This window comes from Myxocyprinus asiaticus, chromosome 23 (genome assembly GCF_019703515.2).
Source record: "Myxocyprinus asiaticus isolate MX2 ecotype Aquarium Trade chromosome 23, UBuf_Myxa_2, whole genome shotgun sequence".
NCBI lineage: Eukaryota > Metazoa > Chordata > Actinopteri > Cypriniformes > Catostomidae > Myxocyprinus > Myxocyprinus asiaticus.
In genome coordinates this window covers 8401102-8424807 of record NC_059366.1, presented here as the reverse complement: position 1 = coordinate 8424807, position 23706 = coordinate 8401102, and the positions used below count along the sequence as shown (strand labels likewise).

General features: G+C 37.3%; 1 protein-coding gene across 3 annotated transcripts in view; it reads right to left on the bottom strand.

Moving 5' to 3' along the window:
• LOC127413937 (sprouty-related, EVH1 domain-containing protein 2) overlaps nucleotides 1–21852 on the bottom strand; it is a 63286-nt gene extending 41434 nt beyond the window's left edge. For all 3 annotated transcript variants that reach the window (XR_007892712.1, XM_051651518.1, XM_051651517.1), the window contains exon 1: nucleotides 21414–21852. Coding sequence is in view for 2 of the 3 variants with exons in the window: in XM_051651518.1 (XP_051507478.1) it covers nucleotides 21414–21439 (26 nt within the window). In the remaining variant the exon portion in view is untranslated. The remainder of the gene's footprint in view (nucleotides 1–21413) is intronic.
• Between the last annotated feature and the right edge of the window lie 1854 nt (nucleotides 21853–23706).

Here is a 23706-nt window from a genome sequence, read left to right as displayed (position 1 = left end):
GTGACTGGCTCTAGGCCAACATAGATGTGGCTCCTCCTGTGGAAAGAAATACAGAAATGGTGTCTGTGGGATTAGAGTTAATAAGTGAGGAAATCCTGTGAGAGCAGCACTGTCTAATGTACTTACACTAACAGGGCCAGGCCAGGGGATTCTCTCTATACCAGAGTCATTCAATATCATCAGCTAATTAAAATCAAATCAAATGTAACTCCTAATAAAACTAGGTGTTTTTCATAATTGAGCAAACGGAGGGCTGTGATTCCTCTCTAAGCTGCAGCTGTCGGTGCGATTCACACCACTCGTCCCATTGGGTGTCTAGGGGAGAGGTCGATTTTACAAGAGGACACACTAAGGAGCAAAAGGTGGGAACAGACCTGAACGAATGCATGGAAATTTCTGTCCAATCAAAAAAACTGAAGCATTATTAACCACGAAGACTAACTAGTGGCTGAGGCAGGGCAGCCGAAGGCCATTCTAACAGAGATTTACAGTATATTATGGTGAATCTCACAAAACCTAAAATCACTCAAACAGTCATTCTAATAATCATATGAGTTGAACACCCTTGAATTAAAACACATTGTCTGAATTTCTCAATTAAAATTTCAACGATGACATTCACATTGACATGCGTCATATACATACACTATTATAAATATATAGCTACATTTATACATCAACACATATTACTCAAATTCAAAAAAAAAAATGTTTTTTATTTATTCACAGGAACTGTTCATCCACCAATTTTGCACAATTATCAGCCGATGCCGATAGTCACAAAATGTCAAATATCAGCCAAACAAACGACCTGGGTATCGATCTATCACTAATGCAAACTGATATTCTTTATTAAACCAATGTTAATATCACCGATATTATCTCTCAGCACTGCATCGCAATGAATGAGGGCAGATCTATGAGGATGGATGATAAAACCTGGATCTTAAACACAGAGAGGCGAGTGAGAATGTCACTGAAGTATGTGTGAGTGTTTATGTCTGTGTGTGTGAGAGAGAGAGAGTGAGTCATTCCATCCATCTGTGATGTGGAACTTTAAAAAAAAAAAAAAAAAAGCAAGCTCTTTTTCCTCATCTTCTCCCTTGTACAGACTAAAAGATTGCATGTTTACTCGCAGTGCAAAAGGGCACGACAGAGTACAAGGGTAAACTCAGAATCTTAGTCCATACATGACTGATTGTCAACCTCAATGTTTCCACACTTGTTATTTAAAAGTACATAAAATTAGTACAATAAAAAAAAAAAAAAATTTTTTTATAAAATTCTATTTTAATAATATCTTACCGCAGACAAAGAGTGCAACAGAGGCAGCGTCTGATTAAAATTAGCTGTTCTTTCCTGTGTGATGTCACTTTTCCTTCCTGTTTCTTATCTCATTGGCCCTTCCTTTAAACGCAAGACCATCATTTTTACGTAAGTCATTCAACACTTTATTTGCCCTCAGAAGCACAGACATCTTTGCTTTGCATATTCTTTAGATATACAGAGGGGTCAAAGCAATGCTAAGAGTATATTGAACAAAATATCACAAGCCATACACAAGGTTCCCACTCTTTCTGACCAATGAATTTTCATGACGTTTGTATGACCTTTTCATACTATGGCATACACTACTGGGTTAAAATTTATTTTCATTTTATAGAAAGTCCTATTGGAGAGGACTTTGCATATATAAAGTACTAGGGGTTATATAACACACAAAAAAACAACTCTTTGGCTGAACTTGATTCAATCATGAGTGGTTCCACGTGTTTAAAATGAGTTTTACTAAATTAACCACTATGTAATCTCAATTTAAATACTCCAACTAAATTATACATGATAAATAATTCAAATGAATCTCTTTCAATGATTAGCTAGTAAAGTGAATGCTAGCATGCTAAAGGTATGCTAATGGGAAAACACTATGCTATGATTATCTTAGCAAATGCTCAATGAGTACAGCAATATGGAGCGTTTTCAACATAAAACTTTCCTCAAGCTAAACTCAAGCTTCACGTTTTACCATGATGGTAAACCCCCAAAACTCCAACATAACAGAAAGTCTTCTAAATCTCAACACAACAAACATTAAACACTACAACAAGTCTCCCCCTTTACATTCATCTTGCACAAAGACTCTATTTCTCTCACTTTTCTCTCACTAAAGATTCTCTCACTATCGAGTGCCATGCAAAGCATGCTGGTAATTAGAAATCCCCTGCCTTGTTTCAGTTAACCAAACAATAAATATTCAAGTTGTCCCAACACAAATAGATTAAGTAAAGCATGAATGCATTAAAACAACTTAATTTAAGTTCACCTGATCACATGATTTTTTTGTGTAATTTGAACAAGTGAGGAACCAGTAAAACTGGCAACAGTGAAAGTTCAAGAGTGTGGTATGAGACACTGGCTACCACCCCTGGAGTTTGCTAGTTCGAATCCCAGGGCGTGCTGAGTGACTCCAGCCAGGTCTCCTAAGCAACCAAATTGGCCCGGTTGCTAGGGAGGGTAGAGTCACATGGGGTAACCTCCTCGTGGTAGCTATAATGTGGCTCGTTCACGGTGGGGCGCGTGGTGAGTTGAGTGTGGATGCCGCGGTGGATGGCGTGAAGCCTCCACACGCGCTATGTCTCCGTGGCAACGCGCTCAACAAGCTACGTGATAAGATGCATGGGTTGGCGGTCTCAGACGCGGAGGCAGCTGGGATTCGTCCTCCACCACCCGGATTGAGGCGTATCACTAAGCGACCACAAGGACTTAAAAGCACACCAAATTGGGTGAAAAAAAAAAAAAAAAGAGAGCGTGGTATGAGTATTTTTTTATATCATGGTACAGATCACAAAATGTTTATGTTACATAAAAATAATTTGGCAATGCCTATGTTTGGATAATCCAGTGAATTACATACTTTACAAATGAAAGTGCTATCAATCGGTGGAGCAATATCCAGGCGATAAAATATTTAAGAGCTGAGCAAAACTAGAAGGCATTATAGTTACTAACGAAATGTCCATTTCTTTTTAAGACTTTACTAATTTCCATTAATTTTCCAGGTCTAAAAATAACTGAAATTCCCTGATATTTCCAGGATTTCCATGATTGCAGGAACCCTGAAAATAACACAAATGGTTTAATACTTCAAAAACAACATGCTGTCTAAGTCAGTTCACCTCATTCATGGAGCATGTACACACACACAACAGAATGCACGAAGGCGTCGAAAGCCACGACTCCCTCTGTTTGTTGCCATCGCATGCTGGAAGGTGTCTCGGTACAGCCTCTCTCCCATCTGTGTGGCAGTGGGCTCAGGCCAACATCACACCCCACCAAAAGCAGCCAAGAAACAACTCGCTGAGCATGGTACAGGTGACGCTCAACCTAAACACAACCAGATCCATTTAACTGCATCTTTCTATTCAAATGCGGGGAATACGACATAAAGTTTACTCATGTAGCCTGACCTTTGACTAAACAGCAAAAATGTACTTATTCTGGCCAAGAACCCAATTATCAGATTAGGTTTTACTAACTTTTGTGAGCAATATCAGTGGTCTTGCCTTCTGAGGCTGAGACATTATGGCAATCGCCACTGCTTGTAGAAAACAAGCTTGAAGTTTGGTCAAATTGCGCAGTAGCTTATCTAATAGAGTGTTGCACTTGTGATGGAAATGACCAGGATACGAGTCAACACTTGAACCAAAGAAGTCGTAGAAGCAGGTCTTGACATTAACACCCGCCAAATTGAAACAAATTTAATTGTATTCATCTAGTCTCCTGCTATTTACAAGCACTAAATATGCTTCCCATATGTGACACTGTGAAAGTTTTGGTAAAGATTCGAATTGTGTTCCGGCTATTGGATTTTCTCATAACATACACTATCGGTTATTTTTTTCTAGAAAGACTATCTACATTAGCTTAATAATGGTAATGAGGAGCCATTCATGGTGCCACCTGTGGTTATGGCTTTATTATTACAAATCACTTAAGGTCATTAAATCACTAGGTTTGCAACCTACTAAACTCATATCATTCTTGTTCAAATAAAATATCCAAACAAATGCATGCAATTACAGTCTCCAGTTACCTTTATCACTTTTGTGGGGCAGGAGACTCTGGCTAGTGAAAATGCTGAATGGCTAGTGACTTTTGATCACCACTAGCCACAGTAGCCGGTGAGCCAAAAATTTAAAGTCAAGCCCTGCATAGAGGCACCACAAAATGATGTGGTTGCTTCACCAACTGCGTTTTTCATGTCACATTTGCTGTTTAGGACACTATCAGTTAGGTTTAGATTTAAGGTTTCGGGTAGGCTTATTTAAAAATTTAAATATTGAAAATGATAAGCAAATCAGTAATGTTTTGCATCATATGCCATTTAATTAAAAAATAATACAGTACATATTTTGGGTGAGGAACAAAGAAAAAAATCAGTTATTCACCAAAAAGCTTCACTTCCGCAGAGCTCTCATATACACGTTCATGGGAGAAGCTTGTTCATGTGTCCTTGCATGTTCCCTCGAGAACCGGTACAAGAAACTCTTGATTTCAGTAGAGTTAGGTGTTAGCATGTTGTTAAGCTAACAATGCAATACACAAATATTTGGTAAAATAGTCCAATTTTCTCAAAGCTTGTCACAATGCATTTTTGGGATTGCCTTCTGCACACAGGGTACAAGCGAACTGCTTTAAAAGTTGGCCAAAACAGGAATCAGAAGGCAACCTATATGTTCAAGAGGGCACCTATGATGTATCAAAATGCTGTAGCTAAATAGCTTTTGGGGCAGAGCCTTTGTTTTGAAGTGTTATTCCCCAGGTTTTTTCTGACCAACTTGACTCATCGGTTTTTTAAATGCAGGTGTGCACTGACCAAAATAAAACCTCTGCAAATGACCTTTAACCTTTACAGAACACATTACAGCAAGTACTGATAAATTCTCAAGCTAACCATATTAGCCCATATAAAGGCCACAGACAACCATAGAGTCTCTTTGGTTGCCCACAGCAAGCGAAAATACTCACTTGCTCTTTAATGATGATGGTCTGAAAGTTCCAGTTTACAGAAGTAAAATTGACAAAAGGTTTTGCAGAATCCCTGTGGGTTTTTTTTTTTTTTGTTTTTTTTTGTTTTTGCCGTACATGCTGGTTGGCAGGCTGTGGAGGAACTGGGCTTAAGTCAGCAGAGAGTGACGGATTTGTCTCACCATAGTTTAGTCTATTTGATTACAATCAGGGGCAATGCTGTTACAATAGGGCACAATGGTTTCCGTACAATGTGGAATTGTCCACGTTCTCATAGCTTTAAATGATACGTCGCCACCTCTTCCCAGAGAATCAATGAGATCAACTATGGAAAACTTTAGGGAATTATAACAGCATGGCTCCAAATTAATTAAATCCGCAATCTTCTCCTGTCAGGGCAAATATAGCCTGGATGGTCGAGGTCACTGTGAGATACTAGAAACATTATTCCCCAAAAATGTCCATTTAAATCTAAACAGCTACACCAACAAATATTAAGCAAATGGTTTTAGCTTATTTCAGCAACAAAGATGGAAGCTAGAACCCTTATAAAAAAGTACTGTGGAAGTACCATGATACTGTGATGGAATCAGATGATAATATCATTTTGCTTTAATATATGATACACCATGGTACTGAATGATTGCCATATTCATTTACCATGGTATTTACCTGGTACTCCAAGGCACTTGATAATCTTTCTGGATTAACCCAGAATGAAGAAAGTCATACATATCTGGGATGGCATGAGGGTGAGTAAATGATGAAAAGAAATAATAATTTTGGGTGAACTATTCCTTTAAGTATGTCCAACAGGACAACATGCTTGCAATGTGTTGGTCAGGAATTTGCACAGATTTGCTCATATCAGATTATCTTTTTGGTGTCCACCCTAGCAAATAAAACGGTGCCATACCTCAGAGAATGTTTATTACTCAGACCACTCCTTTCCATCTTAAAAGACTACCTTATGTTCTGTTATCTCTTGTTAGTCATTGTAAAGTAGTTCAGTTAAAATTTTCACTTTAAACATAAAAAGGGGATCCACAAAACACTGTGTGTATTTAATTGTACAGTTTTTGTGTCTGTGTGAGAGCATGGCTACCACAAAGGACTGTGGCAATTAGCAAAGTTTCTCAGATAAAAGTCAACTTCTTAAAACGTGAAAACAAATAGAATAAGTGAGCTGCTATTTGACAGTACTTGTTACATGGAATAAATGCAATACAGATATTTATAAAGAAGGAGGCCAATGGCTGATATACAGGGCAAGTATGTGAACCCTTTGGAATTACACTACCTGCATTTATGAATAAATTTGTATTAAAATCTTTTTTGATCTTCATCTGTTACAATAATGAACAAATACAATCTGTTTTAACTAATAACAAACAAATTATTGTATTGTTCTTGTACATACTGAATACATCATTCAAACGTTCACAGTGTGGCTTGGAAAAAGTATATGAACCCCTAGGCTAATGATGTCAACAAAAGCTAATTAGAATCAGGAGTTGGCAAATCTGGCATCCAATTAATTAATATAATAACTTGTAAAAAGCACTCAAACATTTTGAGTTTGCTATTCACAAGATGTGGACCACGCCTCACAAAAAAGAGATCCCACAAGAATTTTTGCTTTGCATAAAGCTGGAAAGGGCTACAAAGTTATCTCAAAGAGCTTAGATATTAATTTGTCCACAGTTAGACAAATTGTCTATAAATGGACACGATTTAAAGAACACGCAGCACTACATGGTGTAAAAAAGGGCACCGTATATCAACAAGAAAACATAATCCCCACAGTTAAGTATGGTGGAGGTAGCATCATGATTTGAGGCTACTTTGCTGCTTTGATGCCTGGAACCCTTGCCATCATAGAGGGAAAAATGATTCCTATGTCAGGGTGGCTGTGCGCCAGCTGAAGCTCAGTAGAAGTTGGGTGATGCAGCAGGACAATGACCATAAACACTGAGTTAGATCCTCTACAGAATGGCTTCAAAAAAGGAAATCCACCTTTTGGAGTGGCCCAGTCAGATCCCAGACCTTAACCCAATAGAAATGCTGTGGAATGACCTCAAGAGAGCAATTCACACTAGACATCCTAAGAATATGGCTGAGCTGAAGCAGTTCTCTAAGAAAGAATGGTCCAAAATGACTTCTGAATGTTGTGCAGGACTAATCCGCAGCTATCGGCCAGTTATTAAGACCGTGTTCACTTACATTTTCCACAGCACTGTGTATGCTTAATGGGATGTACTCAATTAAGACATGGAAGATTACAGTTGTTGGTGTGTTGTTAGCTTAAGCACATTGTGTTTGTCTATACTTGTGCCTTTGATGAAGATGAGATCACATTTGATGACTAATTAATGCAGAAAACCAGATAATTTCAAAGCGTTCAAATACTTTTTCTTGACACTGTAATTCCGATATATACAGTAAAAGCCTACAATTTAATGATGGCAAATGAGATGTACAAAAATACTTATTTTACACAATATTTACTGAAAATATTGAAGAACCTACTTATCCATTTACAAAGCTGTAGGAACTGCTGTTAGTCATGACCTAAGGAGGGGGATGGGGGGCCACTGCCCCTCTTAAGAAGTATTTTGTCTTCATGTGATGTTTATTGGCAGTTGGCAAACCAGTTTAAGGTGCATTACGCCACCTACAGGGCTGTAGTGTGGAGTGTCACAATAAAGTCTTTCAGTGGAGTCAAACGTCTGCTGAAGTCTGCAAAATGTCATTGTAAAGAGATCACACATCTTATGTAGGATTAGATCCCAAACGGAGTATACTTCTTGACTTTTAAATGAAAAGGTAGCTTAACCTGTGTAGTTTTCTTGTAAACAAACAAGTTATGCTTAAAGGTGCGCTCATTAATTTTTTCCCCATTAAAAAAGTTTTACTCCTAAACAAATTATTTGTAATTTTAAAACCGATGTATAAAATCATGACCGCTCAGATGAGACGAGGACTCTAGTCATATCAGTAACCTTATAAAAGCTCTTTTATTCTGCATGAGGCAGGGGCGCCCTCATGGGGGCTACCATTTTAGAATCACATGACCAGCTGAATACTACTCGCTTAATCTCAGTAACCGTCTTGTTATTGGACACTTTCACTTGGATTAAATTAATCATGGCTGTTTGTGAATAGTGACTTTCTACAAAACTATTGTGTCTGAATGATGCTGCATCCACACCACTAGGTGTCACTGTAAGTCCAAGTTGACACAAACAAAAAGTTACTGAATGCACCTTTAATTCATTCTTGAGGTTTAACATACATGTGGAATACATTTCCTCCTGCATTAATGGTATCAAAATGTATATTGTGATAAATATTGATTTCGAACGATATGATAAAAGATTTAGTGATAATATTTTTGGCCATATCGCCCAGCCCTACCAATAAGCGTGAAATACACTCAGCTCAATTTAACACATTTTCCCCTTTTAGCCAAGTAGCCTACATTCCACACAATTCCACAGAATTTCTGCCGAAATCGGCACGGAAAATGTGAAAAAATGTCAGCAGATTCTGACTGGGCCTGCTTATTGCTTTAACATTCAAAAGCCAACATCTGGTGCTAATCTGATACTTAGATGTCTGTTTCCCTGTGATCTTATAAAATATTCTTTTTCAGCCTATGACAGACTATGGCATGATGTTTTCATTACACACACTAGCTAATTTTACGCCACCACCGCCAATCTTTGCCATATGAAGAAACAACAGGCTGTAGATTCTGCATCATTGAGACACAGACAGAGGCAGAGAAAGAAAGCACAAGGCACTTAAAAATCAAAACAATCCAGAAGAACCTGCCTTGACCGGGCTTACCGGCTGTCGTCCGTCATCTCTTCGTATCCCGGGTGACCGTATCCCGGGCGAGCTCACAAGGCCGGAGTCCGGACTGTGCCACCAGCACTGGCAGGTCTGCAGCCCCGTTTGCCGTCCAGGCTGGGTGAGAAAGCATAGAGAAAGCTCCAGCCTCCTCTTCACACAACGTATGATTCAGTCGCTTTGACAAACATTCAGGGTGCAGGAGGATGAGTCATCCACAAGCAGCCATTTCTGCCTTAAGTCGGCGGCCGACAGCACCGCAATCTCCCTCACTTTCCTTGCTTTTGTGGCTCTCTTGCAGTGTAACGTGCAGAGAGCATAATCTCCAACCACTGTAAGCTCCACTTCGCCTACACCTCCAGCTAAAGCTATGACCAACAACACCCACACATGCACAGGGTGTGAGCACAACCAAAAATGAACCAGTACAGTTAGTTACCGTAGGTTAGTTTGATCTACATCAAACAACAAACCCACACGCACGCTGAGAGCTTACTTGGAGCTTATACGCTATGTAAACACCTACATCTTAACCATCAATCATGAGTGTGAACAGGAGAGCTCTTCCTAAAGATCACTTGAGTGCTAAATGGGAAGCAATTGTGCATGTGTAAGCCGGTGCGCACTGTCTCCTCTATTCGAGCAGGGTTCGAGTTGGGGTGGCAAGTGGGGTGGAAAAGCTCAATTTTAGGGTGGCAGCTGCCACCCCGTGCCACCTTTCTGGCCATGCCCCTGTCACAAGTTTAGCATCTTAAACCATCAACTTCCACTTCCACTTTCATCCCCATCAGTAGCTAGGTTTTAATCCAAGTTGCAAATTTAATTTATTGAAAAATCTGAATATCACAATTTTCTGAAAACAATTTATGAATAAAGCTGCTTTTACATCCCATGTGAAAACAAACTATCACTTCTTGTGTAAATTGAAAATGCGAATGGAAGTTGTAGCCAGTCACTGTGGCTCTTTTATTAAAAGTGATAATAACTTGCTTTCTATTGGTAGTCGACCTGGGTTTTTTAATGGCCAATGCCGATGCTGATATCCAGAAAGCAGGGTGGCGGATAGGCCAATATAATGCTGAAATGTTACATATTTTAATATACTAAATAACATATACATAAAATGTATTAAAAAACCACTACAGTTGTATGAAATTACTTTCACGATGTATTTCTGTCCTTTATTGAGCTTGATCGTTTTGGACCCCATGAACTTGCATTACATGGACAAATACATTCTTTAAAATATCTTCGTTTGTGTTCTGCAGAAGAAAGAAAAGTCATACGAGTTAACTAAAATGGCAACAAATGCTTATAAAGCACCTTTAATACCAACAGCCTTTCAATGTGTCTGTGCAAGCAAGTGAATCTCAGGTGATCCGATCACATGCGGTCATTTATCATTTACACCTGGTTTTAACATGCATCTCAAATGTGTCTAAAGTGACCTCTTGTGAAAAAAGATGTTTAGGTACACATTTAAAGAAGCAATAACTGTTTTTTTTTTCACTGAAGTTTTCCACATTAGTGGCATCAAATCTTTGAAAGATATTCTGATTTTTGCTTGAGCGCTTGATGCAAAAATCAAGTTACTGTCTGTTGAACCGACCTAAATATTTAGACATTTTAGAGAGAACAGCAAAGGAAAAAAAAAAGAAAAAAAACTAGAAGGCACCAAACTGCATCATAGTTCTACAAGAGCTCACTCTGGACCGGAAGACAGGATGTCCTCACTCTTCAGTCCAGTTGTGCAGTGGATATTCAGTAGACATGTGAACACATGACATTTATCACATGAGTGTTGCAACACTCAGTGCAGCCATTAGAGGACTCACCCCTCTCTATCTCTTTAGGGCAAACACGTGAAGTCTGGGGGCTGGGATGCAACCACTCACTGTATCGGCTAAAGTGAGCTGGGCTCTTTTTTTTTTATCAATATCTCAGTCCCATGAAAACAATTTGCCAACTCAAAAAATATAGAAGGGTCAAAAGCAACAGTTAATAAGTTTACACAAATATTATTTTCAGCAAAGCAAAAAGCCAGTTGAGGCAGTGCGTTACTGTGATTTCATCAGGGGTAAAGGGGTGTTTTTAGGCACAGCGGAGTGCCTCCAACCCTCTTAACCCTGGTAAAATTACTGTAACGCATTATCTCTCTTGGCTTATTACTTTAATCCAACTGCGGCAACAGCTAAAAGATAAAAGATACTACTGTTCTAAAGTCACATGAAATGAACTATTATTTCACCAAGTAATATAGTTCATTTCCCTGCAGGCTGTGTACAGTTGCCAAGAAATCCATAATCATGTAGCATTAATATAAAACATGCAGTACCATGTGTTATTAGGTACACTTGTACACCTACTTATTCATGTGGATATCTAATCAGCCAGTCGTGTGGCAGCAGTGTAATGTATAAAATCATGCAGATAGGGGTCAGGAGCTTCAGTTAATGTTCACATCAACCATCAGAATGGGGAAAAAATGTGATCTCAGTGATTTGGACTGTGGCATGATTGTTGGTGCCAGATGGGCTGGTTTGAGTATTTCTGTAACTGTTGATCTCCTGGGATTTTCACGCACAACAGTCTCTAGGTTTGTTAATGGCAGAGGTCAGAGTAGAATGGCCAGACTGGTCCAAGCTGACAGGAAGGTGACAGTAACCCAAATGAAAACGCATTACAACAGTGCTATGCAGAAAAGCATTTGTGAATGTACAACACGTCGAACATTGAGGTGGATGGGCTACAGCAGAAGAGGACCCCTCCAGGTACCACTACTGTTAGCTTAGAACAGGTTCAACATGTTGTGCATTCTGAGATGCTATTCTGCTCACTACAATTGTACAGAGTGGTTATCTGAGTTACCGTAGCCTTTCTGTCAGCTCGAACAAGTCTGGCCATTCTCCGTTGACCTCTCTCATCAACAAGGTGTTTCCGTCCACAGAACTGCCACTCATTGGTTGTTTTTTGTTTTTGGAACCATTTTCTATACACTCTAGAGATCAACAGTTACAGAAATACTCAAACCAGCACGTCTGGCGCCAACAATCATGCCACAATCCAAATCACTGAGATCCAAATTTTCCCCATTCTGATGGTTGATGTGAACATTAACTAAAGCTCCTGACCTATATCTGCATGATTTTATACATTACACTGCTGCCACACGATTGGCTGATTAGATAATCGCATGAATAAGTAGATGTACAGGTGTACCTAATAAAGCGGCCGGTGAGAGTATACTGTGTGTGTATATATATATATATATATATATATATATATATATATATATATATATATCAATTTTTTTCCCCTGAAACTTCACGCGATAGGAGAAAGATGCCCAGAGTTGTTCCTGAGAGGCTACTCAGCCTTACTGGCTCAGATTAGGGTGGGGGGGTGGGGTTAGGGCATCTGCTGCCTGCCAGGAACCAACCCAGTCACTTTTGTACAATGTACATTTGTGCATGTCATTTATTATGCACGAGGCATGTCCCGGGCATAATAAACACAGGAGTGGATTTAATGTACATAGAATGAAGACTTCACCCACAAGCGGTGAACCAGGCGTGCGAGAGATACAAGCCCAAAAATTTTCACTTATACTTTCATGTGAACCAGTGTCAAAAGCAAAACAACCCAAGAGAGACCCAGCATGTGCACAACAGAGACTAAGAAGAACGTGGCTGTTCAGCAAGCTGCAGTTTGATATACATGTAGAGACTGAGCGCCAGCCAGAGAAAATAATAATTTAGAGATTTTAAAACTTCAGCATTCAATATGTTTTATATCTGTATGTATAGTGTCTAATAATACATTGGCAATGTACACTTAAGTTTCTCTTGCTAATAAAGTTTAATATGAATTGAATCTGCCCATTTGATCCTATTATTTAAAAAAGTCCACTGGAAAATGCCAGAGGATTTTGCCCAAATTGTAATTACAACATTATCTCTGATTTTATGGCATGTATAATAATACTTGTATCAAAGATTAATGTTATAATGTGTCTATTAACTCTGCAATAATAATTAATAATTAATATCTGCAAAAAGATGTAACAAAGTATAAAGTAAATATATTTATGATTATTTTTTAATGTTTGTTGTAATGTATCATGTACCATAAGTTAATTGGGCCTGAAATTAATTTCTGAAAATGAGGGGGAATTCCCCCAACATAGCTCATATTGGAATTCCGACACACTTTGGGTGGGAATAAAACTCGTAACACTGAAACGTCCAACAATTTTTACAACAAACTCAACTAAATCTCACGGGGAACTACTTTTCTCAATTACTGTATAGGTCAGATGGAACCAGGGACAGAAATCAACTTTTTCATCAAGGGGCAATATTTGATTTGATGACAGTGTTGCTGCTAGGAGAGTATATTAGTATTTTGAACAAAAGGACCGAACGGTCACATAATTTAGCACGTGAGCACGACACCGAACTGCTGCAGAGCATGAGAAGCGAGTACCCGTTGTGCGCATTGATGGCGCGAGCATCCGCCACAGATCCTGCACAATGGACAACACGAAACAAATTATGTTCAGTGAAAATTCCAATGAAGATCACAATGTATGCATTAGGAAGTAGGCCTATAGGCTATCAGATGTTATCAATAAAACAAAAATGCGGGGGCATTTTTTGCCCAGAGCCCCCGTTAATTTCTGACTCTGGATGGAGAGATGGAGATGAGAGACATAACAGGTGTTTAAGTGTCTCACTTCATCATGCAGCTGGTACACAAAGCATTTTTGCCATTTCTGCCTTTCTTGTCAAATGTGTTGCATTATGACTAATGATGGAGAGCCAAGATATGAAAAGCGTCAAAACTACAGATCGCTCCAACGTCACGCTTGCAATGTTAACAGCTTTGTTAATTATTAACAGAAGCGATAGTTTTATCGTGTCGCTCGCTAACAGAGACGCAGTATAACGCCATTTGCATGTTGAATTAACAGGTTTAGAAACGTTTATACATATGTAACATCTTAAGTTCAGTAACTATCAGACAAAGCATTTCCTCACTGCATGTGCTCAAACTAAACTCCATAAACGCTCAACGCGCTGCTGACAGCTACACGTGAGAGAGCGATAGAGCAAATTAACTTGCACATCTTCTAGAGTTACAGCTTTCTCTTGAAACTCATCAGTCAATCATTGTTTTGAGGAATGTAGGCTATACAATGTAGGCCAAAAGACTTAAGATTTCATACAAAGGTGTACACTACAGTCTTCAAAGACAAAGGGACAACTGGCTCTAACAAGGACAGAAAGAGATGTGGAAGGCCAGATGTACAACTAAACAAGAGGATAAGTACATCAGAGTCTCTAGTTTGAGAAATAGACGACTCACATGTCCTCAGCTGACAGCTTCATTGAATTCTAACCTGCTCAACACCAGTTTCATGTACAACAGTAAAGAGAAGACTCAGGGGTGCAGGCCTTATGGGAAGAATTGCAAAGAAAAAGCCACTTTTGAAACAGAAAACAAAAAGAAAAGGTTAGAGTGGGCAAAGAAACACAGACATTGGACAACAGATAATTGGAAAAGAGTGTTATGGATCTTAACCCCATTGAGATTTTGTGGGATCAGCTAGACTGTAAGGTGTGTGAGAAGTGCCCGACAAGACAGCCACATCTATGGCAAGTGCTACAGGAAGTGTGGGGTGAAATGTCACCTGAGTATCTGGACAAACTGACAGCTAGAATGCCAAGGATCTGCAAAGCTGTCATTGCTGCACACGGAGGATTTTTTGATGAGAACCCTTTGAAGTAGTTGAAGTAGTTAAATTTTTTTCAAATTGTAATAGTAATTTTTCATGTTATTAATGTCCTGACTATACATTGTGATCAGCTGAATGCCACTTTGGTGAATAAAAGTACCAATTTCTTTCCATAAGAGCAAAATCTGTACATTATTCCAAACTTTTGGCCGCCAGTGTATTTATTAGGGCTGTGAATCGATAAAAAAAGAAAATAATCATACAAATATGTGGGGCAGAGTGGTTTCCACCCCTTTTGGCAGGTGGGTTAAACAGTTGCACCAAACCTGATAAAGGCAGACTGTTACTTCCTTAGATAAGCTCTCTTTAACCCTGCCCAGCCTATCTCACAGCCACCTACACATGAGAGGGAAGAGGAAAACAAGACTCTAGCATTACGATTAAAGGAACAGATCACCCAAAAAAGATCCTGTCATAATTAACTCTCCCTCATAGAACCAAAACCCTATGACTTTATTTCTTATAGGAAGCACAAAAGGAGACTCATTCATTTCTCAGCCTATCTTTTGGCAGTGGATAGTGCCTCACTTTAAAGCTTAAAATAACAACCAAAAGTATTATAAAAGTAGTCCATAAAACTTGTGCATCAAGTCTTTGGAAGGCATTCGATAGGATTTGGTAACACGAAATGTACGTAATTTTTGACAAAAATCTTGACATCCATTGCTTTTAAAGCCTGTTCACACTTACAGCGATTAAATTAATGGTGGTAGTCAAGTCTCTGCATTGTTGGTTGCCAGTATGTACTCTACCATCAAAACTAGAGATGTTTTTGATGTAAAGCAGTATAACCATCAAATCAAAAGTAATGACATTTTTTTCTTACACCCTGAATACATTTGAGTGTCCGTTTCTTAAAGGAATGTTCCAGGTTCAGTGCAAGTTGAGCTCAACAGACAGCTTTTGCGGCATAACATTGTTTATTAAAAAAAAAGAAAAACAAACAAAATTGTGGTTACAGTAAGGCACTTACAATGGAAGTGAATGGGGCCAGTCCATAAACATTAAAATACTCAATGTTTAAAAAGTATAGTCACAAGACGTAAACATACTATATGATAAAATAATTTTAGTGTGATAAAATCGCTTACAGGTAGAACTGGCTTTGCATTGCCAAGGTAACAAAATGTATTTTCTTTATATTGCACATTACTTTACACTGATAAGGTTAGTAAATTATTTTATCTCACTAAAATCATGTTAACACATATAATGTTTATACCATGTGTCTATAATTTTGAAACAATGTGCATTTTAACATTTATGGACTGGCCCCATTCACTTCCATTGTGATTTTATACAACTGTCATTTAACTTCATGAATATAATTACGTTTTCTTGAGGTTACTCCATTTGACAACCTAAACTAAGATTGCCAAGTCAAAAAAGATAAAATTATTTGATATTTTAAAGAGTTTTGTCGACCTTGACAAACAGTCACGAGGGCCTACAGGGGTCCTCTCTGCGATATCATTTCTTGAATTGCATATTTTACAAATTTTCGGAATAAATATATAAATGCAGACACAAAAAATCCTTTACACCTTAATGTATGTGTTACAATGCAGCACTCTCCAGAAATAGTGCCATTCAGCCATAGTGTCATATCAACCACATTCTCAATCTGAGAAGGGGGAAAACCAACCCTTAAGGCCATAAAGGACACAAAGAGCACTAAATAATGGTGGCAAGTAACACCACTGCTATTGTTCATGTCCAGTTCTCCCGTAACATTTGATATTCAATTCAGTTCCAATCCTGATTTAGAGATATTTGGCAGCCTCCATCTATCTACTGTCTTGGGAACATATTGGCAAAACTCTCCTTGTTATCGCACGGCTTATTTTCGGATGGCCGGTCACTGGGCTGTGGAAGCAGACTGAATAAAATACCTTGTGCAGTAGACTGGACTTCCAGTGGACACATGCACATTTCCATCTGAGAGCAGTGAATTTCACAAGACCTCGTTTGGTTCTGCAATGCTTTTCAAGAGGGGCGTATAGAATGCAAAAAGAACAACAGGTTCAATAAAGCGTAGATAATGGCTTCCTGTCTGGACGGTGACAGAGGAGTTATCTGTGCTCCCTTCTCAGCAGGACCACGGAGGGGTGAGAAGTTGACAAGGCTTCCATTCTCCTGAGGACGGGGAGTTGTGTTTGGACAGGCCGCTTTACAACAGCAGAGTGGCCTTCACAAATAAACCATGACATTTTACTACTTGGCTTGACCAAGAAAACATTTAAGGAAACAATCAAATAAAAAATGAACAGCCTGGAAGGTTGGGCGGAAGCATTTGGCCCTTGTTACTTTTCCACAGGATGTTAAACACATTTGTAAAAGCACAGGACGTCGGACAATGGGGAAATAAGAAAAGCAGTTCTTGAACTCTAAAATGGAAATCTGTATGGCTAAACGGCGGCTATAAAACTTAAGCTACAATTTAGTTCACCACATTTAGCCTAAACATTGTATTTTCTAAGAAAGTTGGACTACTGCCTCAAATATGTTACTATGTTGTTGATCAATATGCTGACTAGAATGTTAGGGGGTAAAAACTCACTTGTGCTGTTATAGGTTTAAAGTACTGTACAACGTTTCCAGCTCCAATATTCATGCATTGGTTACATAATGCAAGCGTGAAAAAAAATAGAGTGGGATTTACTCAAAAAACAAACCAAAAAAAACCTAAGAAACTTTTTCCACACTATTCTTTTTAGCTTCCATTAAAAATTCTATACTTAGCACTGTGTTTCAAATCAATTTTACATGTAGACCTGAACACCTGGTGCACAAAACATGATGACGGTAACAATCAACTGATCATTTTATTAATCATGAAAATTAACCTCAGACTTCACAAAACAAGAAGTTACCAAACATAACAACAAAATCATCAATAAAAACTGTGTAGTTAAACTTGCAAACAGTGAAACCAAAGCTCATTCATTATTCAAGCCCATTGCATGCTGGGAACATCAACTTCAAAAAGTGAAGTAAAATTGACTTTCTTTATTTACATGTGAAATGTACTTAAATTAGCAAATTAATATAACAAGGTTTTCTACTTTAGGATTGATACATGATGACGCTTTGTAAAGATAACAAACAATCATAAATTATTTATACTTCTAAGCTAAAGCATTAATATATACATTTCTGAATTGAGTACAAATGTAGACTTTACTAAATATTTTCAAGTTCATGCTTAAACTAACTTAATCATATATTTGAATAAGTAAATATTCAAAAATACTCAAACATTTGAGTATAATAATTTTGAAAATCATAATTCCCTTAAAAGGGAACCGTTTCAAAGGGACAATTTTGCAGGACTTTTGTGGCAAAATACTGTGAGCTAGTCATTTTCAACAACAAACACAAGACAAAATATGTCAGTATATGGTATCTGACCAAAGATAGATACAATAAAAATCAAGAATCACACAAAATCAACAGTTTGTCCCCAAAACAAAGCTCTGTTTTTTTTTTTTTTTTTACTAAAGACACCAATCAAAAACAAATCCAGATCAAATAAAAAACATATTATCAATAAACAAATATAACTACAATTCTGGTCATAGCAGCTTAACAGCTGATCCTCCTTTTATTAAACTTTAAGAAATATAAATCATTCAGAACATAAGTAGATTTTAGTAAAGCCCTTTTTTCAAGACCAAAGGCCAGGGAAAGCAATACAGTCCAAAATAATGCTCAATATCCTCTTAGAGAGAATTAAATGGCCAACATTATCAATATTAAATCAAATTAAATGGAAGAGAGGCATAAGGCTCTACAACTGCTGAGCTTGCTCTTGTACATTGAGGACTCATCATTTTAAGACATTAAGGTTAATTATTTCTGTATATCTAGCGAGCATGTCAACTAGATTGGAGACTGGCACGCTGGGCAAAGATAGGAAGGGCTACATTGAAGTAGAAGGTTAAAAATTGTTTTTCAAAATTTAAATCAATGTCCTCCACTACCATTGGTCCAGTTTTGCAATATAATTAGCCATGAACAAAGAGTACCACTTTTATTTATTGCATTTTACACAGTCTGAGTGGACTGATCCTGTGAGTCAGAGTGAAAATGAGGATCTGAAATCGATTCTTCCCGCACAGGGCAAGGGAATGGGAATGGTTGGGGTGACCTTTTCAGAAAGTCATTTTGCATTGTTGTCTTCAGTACTATTTACTGGCAGAGTGAAACTACTAAGATCAATTCCATCGACATGACTGGTCTGCCTGTGTTTGTATATGTGAGTGTGTCTGTTGCTTGGAATTTTGTCTGTTTTAAAGATTTATTACATTTATCTTAGCACAATCCTAAACCTGGTAGTCCTTAAAATATGGGGTAACCCCCCCCCCAAATAATCAAAACAAGCAAGTACAACCCCCCCCTGTAAATGCTTCACACTGCAACCCCCCAATGTTCAAGCCAAATCTACGACCTTGCCTGTGGTTATCATAGTTTGCAAAATCCCATAGTTACAATTACTGTTACTGCTAAGGATGCACTATGATGATGAAAAATTATTTAAAAAATAATATGATAATTTTGGCTGATACCGATTTTAACAAAAAAACTGTAAGCCAATACCGATATTTTGTCACTTACCTATTTTTGTCACTTTGATCACAGTTTTGCTTAGGAATTAAGCTTTGAAAAAATTACAAAGAGGTACAAAAGCTATTTTATTGTTCTAACAATACATCATTTCCATTGAACAAGTAATGGATCTGTTGAACACATGACAGGGGAGCCACAGTGAAATAGAAATAGAAGGGGTAAAGTTTTGCACTTCTGTTTTTGCAGTTCCAAACAACAGAACTCACATTTTACATATTGTTATAGTACATAACAAATGTTCAACAAGCTTTTTCGGATTTGGTTTGTTTCGGTAGGTGTTTCTTTATATTACAAAGCAACAAAAAAAAAAAAAAAAAAAAATAGAGATCATAAACATTGCACAGTGCAACAAATTTAAATCATTTTACTATATATCAACCAGTTGTTTTTCCATATAGGCGCTTTCATGCTTATGAAAGATATGCCTGTCAATAACTTGCCGATAAATACATCAGTGCAGTTAGTATATACATACATGCATTATATATACAGTATAGATGTGTGTGTGTGTGTGTGTGTATATATATATATATATATATATATATATATATATATATATATATACACACATACATTCAGTATATATATAGTATTGACATGTGTATATATATATATATATATATATATATATACACACACACACATCTATACTGTATATATATATATATATATATATACACACACACACACACACACACACATATATATATATATATATATATATATATATACATTCAGTAAATATACAGTATATATACAGTATATATATATATATATATATATATATATATATATATATATATATATATATATATATATATATATGAATTGGTGTCATTTTTTAACGGAGAAGGATACAAAGGCAATAACATTGTTGTTAACAAACTATTAACAAAAACTGTTAGAACTATTGCATTTTGAAGAGACTGGCTACCATGGTAACCTGCAAGAGTTACGTGAATAACTTCGTAGTTAGTAATTACACATTTAAACAACTTTAGATATCAAATTTAGTCTTAAATGTTCTACTGTAGCACTTGTTTTGAACGTATTTAAGAGCTTAAAAACACTGAGAAGCGTGAGCACAAGCGTTTTTAACTTGTATTTTCGACATCGCCGGTCGCGGTGATCTTTGACTCCATAACTGCAGTCATGAATGAAGCGCACTGAAGGTTACAGCTTTTATGAATGAGCACAAACAACAACTCTTCTGCCCTTCCGTTTGACAAGCGCTGGCAGACTGACTCCAGTTCATCCGTGAGGCCACTTTTGTTCACATGTGCAGGCTGCAGTTATGAAATTCTGTCACGGAAGGCAAATGGGAAATAAAAGCGAAGAAGTCATTCTCAGACATGGCAAACAAGAGACTGCGAATAAACCTAATAAGGATGGTCAACAATCATTAAAACCGCATAAAAAGCCTACACATTTCCTTTGGCGCTATTACAAAACGTGCTATTATTCAGATACATTATAAATATATCGAGTCTGCTGTTTACAGGCCTAATTGACGCCAATATATGTCACTAAACAGCCCGAGCAGCAAACGCCCATGGGCGATATTTCTCAAACATATAACGCACTGTCACAGAGCCAACACAGTCAAATGATGTTTTTATGAATGAAGAGCTGTATGCAAATGAGACCGATTCAAAGCGCCAGAGAAAACAAACAAACCAATGGCGGATATACCCGACCACTGCAACAGACTTTCCTGAACCAAAAATAATTTAGTCGCAAATGAAATATTTTATGACATAAAATATTTCAGCAACGGAATTGTTCACGAGACAAACAAACAAAGGGCTCGTCGGCGTAAACACATCGGAATGTTTTCAAAGGAAGGGCCCTTAAAACATCAAATCCCTTTAGAAAATATTTCCGATCCACCCCCACTTCATCTTCCTCCCTTCTTCAGACTATCTGTGGAGGGCCTGATCCCCCCCCCCCACTGACAACACACGAAACATTTCAGCAAACTTTTTCAGCACCATCTTCTGACGCGAGCACAAATTAAAAGGTCTGACGTGAGAACACATGTTCACACCAAAGACAAATCCTACAAAAAAAAAAAAAAAAAAGAGCTTTCTTTCCAGGTACTCACTCGTTTGGGTGTGTTTCTTCAATCATTTTTCTCGTTTCACCTACAATAAAATCCCACAACGGGTGCTGTCTTTTCGTTCGTCATTTTTATGCCACTCTTTCCCAAATAATCCCTCACATTTCGATCAGCAGCTGTGTCTTCCCGTCGCTCTTTTGTGCGGTGTTGGATTGTTTTGCGCTCTCCTCTCTTCTCCTCCGTCTTGATGAGTTTTTTCGTTTCTTTTTTCCCCCCACTGGATCTTACCAGTTGCTGATGTTGGAGGATCTTGGAGTTAAAAACAACAACTTCAATGGATCGACAGATCCCCCGATTAATTTTCCACAGTTTGGCTATTAAGGAGTGCTTCAATGTATTTCCGAAAAATCCCTGTGTTGAAGTATGCGCTGATGCTGCTGAGGGTGGCCCCGACGAGCCCCATCTCTGATTACTCCATGTTGGATTATAGTGCAGCAGCAGCACACGGGGGGAGGGAGAAGAGAGGGCGGAAGTGATGACGTCACACTGCAGGCCGACGTGCCTTTTAAACCAGAGGGGCAGCCACTCTATATCAACATGTCTTCATGTGGACTGTTTATTTGGAATAAAGAGGAGCTAGAAACAATGGGAATATTTTTTATTATTATTATAATTTTCAGACAGTTCGTGGCATTAGCGTCAGAGTTACAGTCACTTATTTTGACTCCAAAGTCCTTTCTGTGAATTTGAACCTTGTGATATTTAGAAAACATTTCATAAACATAACAAATTATTGGGGCAAGTCTAAATGTTTTTAGAACTAAATATAAAAAATAAATCAATATCTGATATTTTGTATGCTAAAGACTGTAATTATAATATGTATTATATATGTAATATTTCATATTTTTGTTATTAAATTATTTAGTGTTATTTTTATTTTACATTGTATATACAGTCTATAATATTATTGTGTATTTTTTATTTGTATTATTTATATTATTATTCCTAATCTTCAGGTACACACACACACATATATATTTATGCCTATATATAAAATAATATAGGATTAATTATAATATATTGTAATATATAAGAAGATTAGCAATTGGAAATGCTGACATGTATTTTTATATTGTTGTTTATTTCCTTTCACTTACATTTTATTTTTTATTTTTTTTTACAACTGTACATGTAATATCTATAGGCCTATATCTTTTTGTAAATACATATGGATGCCCTTGGTTCATTATAAAAGTTTTTTTAATTTTTTTTTTTTATTAGTTTTACATTTTCATATAGTCTGAGGGGTCAAGATGGTATAAAAATCACATTCCCTTGCTTTGTTTCTTGGTTAATGGATATATGTGTCAGTGAACTGTTGAAATCTTTGTAAATTGCAATTATTAAGTATAAATAGTTATAATTAAGTTATAACAAAAAACGGAAACAAGTTGGCTATTTTGCAAAACGTTTTTCTATTCATTTAAAGGGACAATCCCATGCACATGTATTGGCACAGCTGTGAAACATTTTGTGTAAAAAATGCATCTTTTTTCTTGTTAATTTTTGGTTCCAATTTATGTGAGCAGTGATGTCTACCATTACACGACAACAAAGCTTTTAAAGTGCTACTTTACTGCGCCACTTCCTCCAAAAAGTGTAATCAGGTTCAAAGGTGGCCAACACAGAGTCCTTATCTGTCTAACTTCTGACTTAGAGGGAAAGCCGAGGATTAGATGTGCTTTGATCAAGGGTCTAGAGAGGTATTTTGAGAACTGAGGAGTATGTTCAGCAGTGACAGTCCAAATTCCTTATTGATCACTTTAAATCAGGGCTGCCTTAAAAGCATTCTTCATTACATCAGTGTTTTTCGTAGAGATGCTCTCTATACAGTGACTTTACTGGCAGCTCTCACTATTGGCCCATAAGAACCAATCTGTAAATCTTATCAAAGTATATCTCAGACGCCATAAAGTCATCAGGAAGGTGTACACTCATGTAAGCTCCGAATACGTGACAATAGATAACTGCCTTGGTAATCACGATCAACAATTACACTATTTCAGTCATACTTCAAGATAAGAATACCATTATGATGCCCTGCTCCGGTAGTCCTATGACCATGTGACATTACACCATAGAGAAATTAAATCTCATGCACATAATTGACAGCTAAGGCAAATGTGTGATCATCAGAAATGTAAGACCATACAGAAGACCATTTAAACTGTCATCTTTTTGAATAAAGAAAACAATTAAGTATGAAACCACAATGTGCATTTGAAATAAAAAGAACAAATCACAGCAAAAAATATAAATCATGTTCTTTATTAAA